The 12,627-nt window shown below is 38.7% G+C and overlaps 1 protein-coding gene across 2 annotated transcripts in view; it reads left to right on the forward strand.

Moving 5' to 3' along the window:
- Positions 1–422: 422 nt before the first annotated feature.
- The window catches only part of PIP4K (phosphatidylinositol 5-phosphate 4-kinase), a 61,231-nt gene continuing 49,026 nt past the window's right edge, over positions 423–12,627 (forward strand). For both annotated transcript variants that reach the window (XM_071666853.1, XM_071666854.1), the window contains exon 1: positions 423–682. In XM_071666853.1, coding sequence (XP_071522954.1) covers positions 554–682 — 129 coding nt within the window. In that variant the 5' untranslated portion in view covers positions 423–553. The remainder of the gene's footprint in view (positions 683–12,627) is intronic.

Here is a 12,627-nt window from a genome sequence, read left to right on the forward strand (position 1 = left end):
TAAGTTTGATTTGCAAGTGTCCAGTTGGACATAATTACTTTCATTTATTAAACATATGTATATATTTCTACACATGCAGACATACATACACTTCTGCACATACGTATATACTATTCTACATATTTTATCATAGTTGCTTATTCGGATGGATTAGACCTGAATGATAATTGAAACTACGATTGAAATTTATATGTCTTAATTACACAGCCCATCAAAGGTTGTTAATAAGTGTAACAAGGAATTCCAAAACTAATAGAACCAAAAATTCTGAAATAAACATTCAAAATATATGGTTTATCCATGACATCACTGGTTAGAAATCGCTGTCGGGAGGAGGTTCGTGGGCGACGTGAACCTCCGCCGGATCGCTTACGCGCGCCTCACCCGATCGTCTGCTGTCGAGAATTCTCGAATCGCACTCGACGTTGTGTCGTTTATGCGTCAATAATAGAGGTGGAGTGGGCTGTAACTTAACGTTGTGACAGTCTTATCATGGGTGGTGTGTATTGAAATTTCTTGTGTATTTAGAGGCCATAAGGAGGATCCAAGAACAATGGCGTCTGCTGCTTCCTTATCCTCGAAGCTGAAGAAGAAGGCGGTGCGGGTGAAACACCAGAAGGTGAAGCTCTTCAGGGCGAACGAACCCTTCCTCTCCGTCTTCATGTGGGGGGTAAATCACACGGTGAGTTGCTTTCTGGCCTTTAATGGTCTTGACACCTCATATCATCCCTGTATTATTAACCTGTGACATCACCTCTCACTTCTTGTTCCTTTTTCTCACAATGAATCTCATAATTGCATTGATTAGGACGACATTCAATTTCTCTTCAACTTGCTTCGTCGTGATGATAATTTTTTTTTCTTTCTTTCCCCATGAAGCAAAGAGCTATTATCAGAGACATGAGTATATGGACACGAGTGTACTGGTATTAACTCCATTTAGTGTCAGTATTACAGACTGTAATAATGGTACATGCGAAATCCATGCCTTGGTTTCGTGTGTCTCATCACTTGGGACTGATCTGTGGTCATTTTTGGCTGGTGAATTGTCAAAGAATTATATGTCATATTGAGCTGACATTAAGTCAAAGACGTACCTTGACACGATACACATTGTTGCCTGCAATATGTAAGCCAAAGACTTACATTAGAAAAAAGATTATGAGAATATTTAATGTTCACCTTACTAAGGATAGGGAATGTGTAGATTAAAGTTAAGAGTAGTTCAAACCTTGTGACACCTGACAGACTGAACCAATTATCATAGGTAGTAATGTGAAGGTAAACTATTCGTTAATGTAATGTAATTTAAGTAATATTTCAGTGCTAGGCGTGGGTATATATATTAGGCTGAACCTATAAAAACCCATTCATGCTTAGTTTAAGTGAAACTTTGTCTTCATCCGTTGCAACTTTTGGATGTTGGTGAAAATTCTTGGTATTATCACCAATATGGTTGGGGTTTAGAGCATGGGCAATTGATTCCTATCAAGCAGTTAGTCTGAGGTCATAAAAGATGCTTGCAATCTTGATTGAAGATGTGCAAGTCATGATGCATAACCACAAAAACTTGGTAATTTGTCGCTTAAGCTACACGTTAAAGCCAGATTTCGGAAATGACAAATTATGTTAAAGAGTCTTTATATTGTTCATTGTGATTGCAGATATACCTGTAGAGCATTATTTGAAACATATTATTGAATGATGTTTAATCTGATAATTTTTTATGTCATGGAAAAAGTGAGGTAGATGAATTTGAAAGTTGGCAATATATATATATATATATATATATATATATATATATTGGGCTATGGATAGAGTTGTGCGGAGGAGGATGGATGTGCTGGAAATGAGATGTTTGAGGACAATGTGTGGTGTGAGGTGGTTTGATCGAGTAAGTAACGTAAGGGTAAGAGAGATGTGTGGAAATAAAAAGAGCGTGGTTGAGAGAGCAGAAGAGGGTGTTTTGAAATGGTTTGGGCACATGGAGAGAATGAGTGAGGAAAGATTGACCAAGAGGATATATGTGTCGGAGGTGGAGGGAACGAGGAGAAGAGGGAGACCAAATTGGAGGTGGAAAGATGGAGTGAAAAAGATTTTGTGTGATCGGGGCCTGAACATGCAGGAGGGTGAAAGGAGGGCAAGGAATAGAGTGAATTGGAGCGATGTGGTATACAGGGTTTGACGTGCTGTCAGTGGATTGAATCAAGGCATGTGAAGCGTCTGGGGTAAACCATGGAAAGCTGTGTAGGTATGTATATTTGCGTGTGTGGACGTGTGTATGTACATGTGTATGGGGGGGGGGGTTGGGCCATTTCTTTCGTCTGTTTCCTTGCGCTACCTCGCAAACGCGGGAGACAGCGACAAAGTATAAAAAAAAAAAAAAAAAAAAAAAAAAAAAAAAAAAATATGTATGTATGTAAGATATCAACAGAACCTCAGAAAAGCTCATATAACTTTACCGAGTAACCAGAATGCTTTGTGGAAATATACCGTAACATTACAGTGATCTATTGAGGATTTTGATGTTTTTTGATTCCTTACATTCTGTGCCTTGTTAGTTGTCCGTTTTAATGAGCATTAATGGTATATTCCAGTTAGATTATTGAAAATATAGATATATCTTGACTGCAAAAGAGTTTAGGTGAGGTTTGCATTGGTTCTGTTGTACACTTGTCATGTACCTACTTTAGCTAACCCCATATTTTCCTGGATATACTGCTGTCACCTCAATTTGATATTGTTCATTAAGATATGATTCAAATCATGCTCTGCCGATATTTTAATTACAACGAATGTAAGCACAAAAACATAAACCGTAGCCATTTCCCAAAGTTAGTTCTGCTGTGGACTCTGACAAATTACCAAACTCTTAACAGATTCATTATTGTGAAAGTTGGTAAATATACGATTAGTAATTGTGAAGCAGTAAGGATAGGCAGCAACCAATACATCATAACAAAAAAAATGAAAATGATAGGTCGTATCATTGTGAAAATTAAAAATGCCATTAATGTCATGTTAGGTGATCATGGTAAAATGTCAAGTTTGAGTAATTTATCAGGTTAACTCTATATTGAAACTATTTTTGGATATTGAGTAATTATGTTAAGCAGTGCTGGTGTAGTGTTTTGAAAATTCAGTAAGATGTGGAGCATCATATTTTGTTCTTAAGTGTTAAATAAGGTCATAGTGGTGAGGTTATGAAGATCATGGAAAATTGGGCTTTATTAAAGTTAAAGTTTAGGAAATGCTTCCAGAAAATGAACGGAGTATATGGAAGCCTTACCAAACCTCCTTAGCAGAGGTTTATCTTGGTTACAATATTCTGGTTGAAAAACAGTGTTCCACACACCAGTGAATAAGCACTGCAACAACTGTCAACATATATCAACTGACAGATGATAGACAGAGTGACAGTTCATGGTATTGCCAAACCTTCCCACAAGTGGCCATTCCACATGGTGCCCAGCAGCAGAACATGTTTTTGGTATACTTCCTTTGTAGATCTCAGCTTTTAGACAAGGCTTTCACATTTTGATTTTTTTTACAAGTGTTAAACCAACATTTGCATTAATGAACTCAATGTCTTCAGTGACATTCATAAACCTCACCACTAAGGCCTTATTTGTTGGCAAAGAATTTGATATAAGGCTTCAAATCACTCTTTGCAACTTCTCAAGCAGCTGTACTGTAGCATGTGGCGAATAGAGTAAGGGTGATGAGGAGGTCAGTTAAAATCGGGGAGAATGTTGGGATCATGTAAAAGTGGGATCATTTGTAGAAATCATCAGAACCTTGCTCAGCTTCATATAGGGGTTAGGATTAGTTTTCTTTTTCTGTGCTGTGTTCAAAGTATATTAAGAACATTATTTGCAGCATCATGCCATATGGTGAAGAAAGTCCTTTGGGATGCATTCTTGTGCTAGGTTGCATTTCCGTGTATTTAGGTGAACAATGCCAAAAAATTGATTTGAACATGAGGCTGTAACAGTCACATATTTTTCATATAACTTTGAAAGTAAAACCATCATTGGGTATTAGAGGAAATTACACAAGATTTGTAGGTCTTGTTTATATCTTCAAGTGTTCCACTCATTTTTACAGTATTTCACTAATCTGTGATCTTAGCTCACCCAATTATTTACTAAATATAGAATAGAAAAAAGAAATGCTGTCATGCCTTGCCATGCATATTTTATTCTCCACTTACTACTCTCCACTTTCAAAAGAAACAAAATCGTATAACAAAAATATGTTTCTGGGGATGGGAAGAAAAAAAATACTTCCCAATATATTCCCTTAGTGTTGCAGAGTGCAACTAAGAGGGGTGGAAGTATGGAAGGGGGCTGCTGGAAATGAGCTACTTCTTGTATGTCAGTTTCTGAAAGTTGAAAAAGGAGGAGCCAAGCAAGGGGTGTTCATCCCCCTGCGAGACTTAGGCTGGGAGTGCCTGAATGTGTGTGGATGTAACCAAGATGAGAAGGAAGAGATAGGTCGTATTTTTGAGCACAGGAATTTTTTTTTCTTGCTATGTAAAACAAGAGGTCATGGTTAAGGGGGAAAAATGGTTTAGGAATATCTTTGGGATAAAGTATGGGTTTAGTGTGAAGGAGTGTAAGGAAGTGAGCTCCAGACTGATGTGGGTGAAAAGTGGATTATGAGAGTTGGGTGATCAGTAGTGCTTATGCACCTGACCACAGGAGGACTGATGAAGAGAGGAAAATATTTTGAGAGGTGCTGAGTGTGCCAGTTGTTTAATGTGAGAGATCAGGAATGTGGCAGTGGAGGGTGTAATTGTAGGGCATGAGGTATTCAATAAGGTGAATAGAAATGGTAACTGCTTTCTGGGTTTTGTGCTGAAAAATGATTGTGATTAGTGATACCTGGTTTAAACAGATGGGCACATGAAGAGAAGAAAAGATGGTAAGCAGGCATTATTGGATAATGAAATAATTGCTACGATTGCAAAACAGATACTATTGGATGCGAATGTGCAGAGAGGGGCAACTAGTGGGATGTCTAATAATTACCCAGTGGAGGTGAGGGTGAAGGTTTATGGAGGCATTTGGAAAAGTGGAAATCATACAGGTGAGAAGAGAGTGGTGAAAGTATGTGAGTTTGGAAAAGAGGCTTTTGTAAAGAGATACCAGAAAATATTGAATGTAGAATAGCAAAAGGTTAGAGTAAGTGTAGTTAGGGGAATTGATGTATTTAGAGAAGCAGAGCTGGCATTTGTGAGAGAAATATGTGGCGTGAAGGAGATGGGCATATGTGAAGGGTAGTGAGTGGTAAGATAATGAAGTTAGATTGCTAGTGAAAGAGAATATAAAGGTGTATAGGTGGTACTTGGAAGAGTGTGTGAAATGAGAAAGTTAAGAATAAGATGAATATAAGTAAGATTATTTTGTTTTGCACTTAAGAGAGAGAGGTTAGGTGTGAGTTTGATTAGAGAAAAATTGGAGGAAATGAAGTGTTTGAGTTACCTAGGAGTGGTCATGGCAGCAATTGGAACCACTGGAGCTGAATTGAGTCTTTAGGTGGGTGAAGGGGTGAAGGTCCTGGGAGCACAGTGTGTGGAAAGAGAAGTTGCTAGCTGGAAGAGCAATGTTTTATGGATGGGAGGCATGGGCTCTAGATAAGGATGTGTGGAAGAGGGTGAAAGTTTTGGAAATTTAAATTTAAGGATGATATGTGGTGTGAAGAGGGTTTATAATGTAAGAAATGATAGGATTTAGAGAGAAGAGTGGTAGTAGGAAGAATATGGCTGGAAAGCTGAGCAGTTGTACTGAAATGTAAGTACAGAGGATGTTTGTGTCAGAAGTGAAGGGGACAAGAAGGGGGAGACCATATTAGAGGTGGAAGGATGAAGTGAAAAAAGTTTTGATCGTATAGGGCCTGAATATGCAGGATGGTATAGAGTGTCTACAAGATACAGTGAATGACTAGGCTTATGGATGTTAACCAAAGTATATCTATAAAAAATGGGAGTGTTGGATTTTAACTACCGAACTGTATGATGAAGGTATTCTTTACTTTCAGAAATTGAAAAAGGTTAAAGATATCTACTCCCTAAAAGCTGACAAGTCAGATGCTTTAGTTGCTATGAACAAGTAATTAAAGTGAGAAAATCCTCACACTGTGAGTGATCTGCCCTTTGAGCAAACAGATAAGTCAGCAAAGAATTCAACAAACAACTTGGAGCATTACTGAAAGGAAAGGATGACCCATCAAACAATTCAAAAGTTAAAATCCAACACTTTCTTATTCATATTTTTTTTTTTTTTTTTTTTTTAGACTTTGTCGCTGTCTCCCGCGTTTGCGAGGTAGCGCAAGGAAACAGACGAAAGAAATGGCCCAACCCCCCCCATACACATGTACATACACACGTCCACACACGGAAATATACATACCTACACAGCTTTCCATGGTTTACCCCGGACGCTTCACATGCCTTGATTCAATCCACTGACAGCACGTCAACCCCTGTATACCACATCGCTCCAATTCACTCTATTCCTTGCCCTCCTTTCACCCTCCTGCATGTTCAGGCCCCGATCACACAAAATCCTTTTCACTCCATCTTTCCACCTCCAATTTGGTCTCCCTCTTCTCCTCGTTCCCTCCACCTCCGACACATATATCCTCTTGGTCAATCTTTCCTCACTCATTCTCTCCATGTGCCCAAACCATTTCAAAACACCCTCTTCTGCTCTCTCAACCACGCTCTTTTTATTTCCACACATCTCTCTTACCCTTACGTTACTTACTCGATCAAACCACCTCACACCACACATTGTCCTCAAACATCTCATTTCCAGCACATCCATCCTCCTGCGCACAACTCTATCCATAGCCCACGCCTCGCAACCATACAACATTGTTGGAACTACTATTCCTTCAAACATACCCATTTTTGCTTTCCGAGATAATGTTCTCGACTTCCACACATTTTTCAAGGCTCCCAAAATTTTCGCCCCCTCCCCCACCCTATGATCCACTTCCGCTTCCATGGTTCCATCCGCTGACAGATCCACTCCCAGATATCTAAAACACTTCACTTCCTCCAGTTTTTCACCATTCAAACTCACCTCCCAATTGACTTGACCCTCAACCCTACTGTACCTAATAACCTTGCTCTTATTCACATTTACTCTTAACTTTCTTCTTCCACACACTTTACCAAACTCCGTCACCAGCTTCTGCAGTTTCTCACATGAATCCGCCACCAGCGCTGTATCATCAGCGAACAACAACTGACTCACTTCCCAAGCTCTCTCATCCCCAACAGACTTCATACTTGCCCCTCTTTCCAAGACTCTTGCATTTACCTCCCTAACAACCCCATCCATAAACAAATTAAACAACCATGGAGACATCACACACCCCTGCCGCAAACCTACACTCACTGAGAACCAATCACTTTCCTCTCTTCCTACACGTACACATGCCTTACATCCTCGATAAAAACTTTTCACTGCTTCTAACAACTTGCCTCCCACACCATATATTCTTAATACCTTCCACAGAGCATCTCTATCAACTCTATCATATGCCTTCTCCAGATCCATAAATGCTACATACAAATCCATTTGCTTTTCTAAGTATTTCTCACATACATTCATATGTTGTAGTTAAAACGTATCAGTCAGATAATACAATAAGATCGATTACTAGCTCAATAGGATCACTAATATATAAAGTAGCCAACTTGTTTGTAAAATTATTACCTATTGGTGGTACAGTTTCTGAGTTGTTCATACATGATGATGTAGATCTGGTTCAACAAACTCGGATCTTTAAAAGCTGAATATGAACATAAACATTAAGTTTTGAAAGTAAATCTCTTCATGAATGTTCTCACTGAAGAGCATTGAATTATCTCCAAGAGAATATTAGTTCAGATATTGATATAATTCCCAGCAGCAATATTGTCAAACTAAGTAAACTGAGACTATACAACATTCATTTTTAATGTTAAATAACTAACTCTTGAGATATTGTGTGGTTGTAGATAGTCCCTTATATCCTATACTTGCAAAATTGTGAAAGGAATTTTTTGAGACTAGATTGTTGATAAATATATAGCCATATTGTGTATGGTTCAGGAAGGATTATATCTTATGTTTTTTGGCCAGCCCATTCAATTATTGATTTGTCCTTGACAAGACTGAACGACTTTTGCAATCAATAAAATTCGCCGTGGAATAAGAGGATAACTACAGTAGGTTACCATTTTTGGATATTGAGATTATTCGAAGCCAAGGTATATTAAAAACTGAAATGTGCTTAAGTCCCTGAAACATACTATCTTGTGTTCATTTTTATTTTTAATCATCATATTGATTGTAAGAGATATGTATTAAATTTTGTATGTCTAAGAGCTTAAAAGCTATTCCACGAAGGTTTTGCGATATTGTTCCAACTCGGAAAGCTTAATATTAAGTCTGTGTGGCTTTCACATACAACATCAATATAAAAAGCAAACTTATCCAACATGCTTCAAATGATGTGACTAGTAGTCTGTGTAGAATTTCTTGTAAAGGTTTGGTAAATGTTACATAACTTTGGTCAGACAGTGAAAAGGTTGAAAACAGATTAGATATCATTAGATATAGTGTCAGAAGTTGTCAACACAATGGTGCCTTATTTCAACATAAAGCATCTTTATAACATTATGATATATTGTTATTATAACCTAAGGACAATAAAGCAACCAGAAAGCAAGTGATACAGTCCTTAGTTTTCCTTGGGAAAAATAAAAAAACTTATGTTGGTAGTGTACTCCCACTGTGAGTATACTGTATCAGTAAGATATCTTACCAATACACTCCCACCACATTTTCTTTGTCTGTAATTTGAGGATTACACTGGATTCTTCTCCTTTTTCATTACTTCTGTCATTCATTTTTTTTTTTACTTTACATTTTATATTTAACTCCTTTATGCTAACCTGTAATTTTCAACCCTTAATATTCACATTTTCTTGTTGAAGAAATGTCTTTAACCTTACAATTTCAAAACTGTTCATATGAAAATAATGATGCTTCCTTCAGAAGCATATTTTGTATGCTACTTTCACTCTGATTATGTGTTGGTTTTGTAGGTTTCTCAGCACAGTGTGATAAAAAGTGTGGGAGTAAGGCCTGACTGTCAAGTATATATTGACACATATTTTATTGTTCGTTTTACCCACACCAAAAATTTCATTAATGATTATTATTGTTTTACTTTGATAAATGAATCTTGTTTATATCATTGATTCATTAATATCTTTATCGTAACAAAATATCTAGATAGTTTGTAAAATTATCAGCTGTGCCATTCGTATGCAGTGATGTCAAGTCAAGGTCAGGCATTTGGCAACATGTACCCCACCTTTGCTAGAAAATGTTCTGCTACTTCATCAAGGTCAGTTTTCAGTCCTGAAAGAGCCCATGTTCTTAAAATTGCCACCTACATAGTGTGAAGACAGATCATCATCATCATCAGTTTATTTAGGATCATCTGCCTGGTCCCTTAAATGTAACTAAAAGCTGCTCAGTTTTCTATTTAGAAACTCATAACCATATGTTGTCATTGGCATGGCTGGAGGATGACCAACTGCCTAGAAAAATTATCACACACTTCAACTTCAGCTGTCACCCAAGCTTGCCAAGCAGCTTTGAAAGTGAGGCGCTAAACTCGTTGTATAAATTATCGGACTAAGGCTGTTGCTCAGCTCATGTAAATATCAGTCTAGAGTCAGTAAGAGGTTGATGTAAGTCTCGAGGTGACTGAGGACTGGCAGAATGCCTCTGATGCCACCGTATAAAAATAAGGGTGAACTAAGGAGGTAAAAGTTTATTGAGAATACCTGGTAATTTGTATGGGAGAATGATGCTAAGGGTGGTGAAATTTACAGAGCATCACAGTAGGGAGGAACAGTGTGACCTTCATGAGTGTTAGAGGGTATGTGGATCAGGTGCCTGCTGTAAAGAATATGTTTGACAAAATGCAGAGTTTTACAATGAAGAGGTATTTATCTTAAATTTGTTTTTATAAGGATGTGAAGGTTTTCCAATTCCTTAATGGTCTTATGCAAGGTAACATCAGATTCAGGACAAGTTTGGCAACATTTATTGGCTTCAAGCCACAAATCAATATCCACTTGGCCCACTCAACCCACACAGCCACCAGAAAAGACCATTGTAATCTACAGGAAAGTTGACTGGCCAGACTTCACACAATTCATGGAAATAAAGGTCCAGAAGTTCAGAATGGGTTATTTCCCATCCTTAGATCATGTAGTCTCACATTTCATCAGTGTCACCATCCAAGCCATCAAAAAGCACATACTACATGGATATAGAAAGAAATTTAACCCAACTTATCCCCACCCATTACACACCTCATAGAATCAAGAAACCAGCTCAGACAGGACCACACACCATAATTAAGAATCAGAGAACAAATCCAGACTCTAAATAACACCACCATTAACCTAATCACGTAAAGGCAAACTGCAAATTGGCACTCCTTCTTCAACACAGTGAACCACAAGATCCACAGCAAACATATCTGGCGTGAGTTAATAGATCCACACTTATTGTACCAGTCCAGCCCCAACTCATGAAGGGCTTTTGATCCATTCCAATGACATCCCTTTTCCCAAAGAACATGTTGATGTGTTCATGGGACATTACACAAAAAAGCTGCAAACCAATCTCACCCCTAAACAGGAAAGTCATTAAAAATCTACCCAGAATTCATCCAGAAACAACTGCCCACCCACTCTTCATTTCCTTTGATTCAAACAGAACGATTTAAACCTAAACCTTAATGATCCCACCGGCTACAGGTCCTAACAATATATCAAACTTTCACTGAAAATACTTTGGCCCAGCTGCAATCAAGCACTTGCAGATATCGTGAAGTACTTCAGGCTACTCAGCAACTTCCTTAAAATCTTGTAACTAGCCAGTATGACACCAGTTATGAAACCCTCCAAAATCACCCAATTCCCCATCCTCCTACCGCCTTGTAATATTGAATGTCATTAATATCAAACTTTGGGAAAACTAATTCACAACAGAATCAGTCAAAATATGCCAGTTTCACTTACACAACATGGCTAAAGATCCATCCTCTCTACCACATTACACATTGACCTCATACAATATATCCTAAATGGTTAACACACCACAACCCCTGTCCTACACCATCCTAGTGGACATAGATATCCAACGAAGCATTTGACACAACCCCAATCATCCTCATACATAGATACTTGACACCAGCCACCCTCCACAACCCAAACCAAAATTGGTTCGCCAACGTCATGGCCAAAGTCACCTCTGAAACCCATAAATTTTACAGTGGAGTTACCCGGGGAAGAGTTCTTTCTCCAGTATTCTTGTCTTTAACTGCATGACCTCCCGTTGCCTCCAGAAGATCGCAACATGAAGGTCCTCTCATATGCAAACAACCTGATAAGTCATATCTTTAGCAACAAACATATTACTCCGTGGCTCACCCATAAAATGTCGTATCTCTGCGGGAGTTTTCTTTCTGTGTTATAGCCCCAGATAAACACGAATCTACCCTACACCCTCCAATTTGGACAGTTACTAAATGATACCATTTTTGGACAAGAAAAAAAAAAATTCCAGAAATAATTCATCTGCTTTGCCCAGTACAGAGGACGTAGAACTTCAGTGTGTGGCTCGCTTCCACAAACACCCCACACCTACACAATCACATCAAGATCCTCGTAATACCCCCAAAGTATTCGGCATTTTTTTTTTTTTTTCGTGCAGACCACTTGCATAACTAACCACCAACCCGCAGGTAGAAATAATAAGTTTACCCCTGCCTCACACTTCAGCAATCTCATTTTCAAATCTCCCCAGCACCCTCAACAAACACAAACATGGACAAGACACATACACACTGAAATGACGCAACAAGCACTAAAGACCCAGCTTCCCAACTCGCTCACAAACACCACCATCTGAAACTACACTCCCCAGACATACGCGGGTCACATTTCCCCCCCGTGTCAACGCTGGAGACGCCACCAAACCTCACAAGTCTATAAATAAACACTCACCATACCCCAAGACCCACCATGCTCACAATGCGGCTACCTAAAAAAAAAAAAAAAAAAAAAGACATGAAATTCGCACCGATCAGTTGCCCCCCACTATCGCTACGTGGACGCACAAATAGCATCGCTGCACTGTGTGACCCGTAGGCGCCCCCGGTGGCCGTGGCCAGCTTCCTGAGCGCTGCAGGAATCTCTCTCTCTCTCTCTCTCTCTCTCTCTCTCTCTCTCTCTCTCTCTCTCTCTCTCTCTCTCTCTCTCTCTCTCATAAAGATATCTAGAAAGGGCTCTTGTGGCTGATAGTATATGAATATATTATCTTCATGAATGTTTTTTTTTATTTTTAAGATGCTTTAAATTTTCGGCAGTGATCATCTTGTGCTCGTGATGTGTTCATATATTTGTTAAAGTAACTTTTAAATGGAATTTTTACCTGCGAGTGGGAAGACATTTTTGCCAGGTATCATCATGATTACAGTTTACTGTAAGAACTTACTCCAGAGGAGTCTACATTTCCCTGCAGCTGGAAGTAGCGCCGTCTA

Source organism: Panulirus ornatus, chromosome 11, assembly GCF_036320965.1.
Source record: "Panulirus ornatus isolate Po-2019 chromosome 11, ASM3632096v1, whole genome shotgun sequence".
NCBI lineage: Eukaryota > Metazoa > Arthropoda > Malacostraca > Decapoda > Palinuridae > Panulirus > Panulirus ornatus.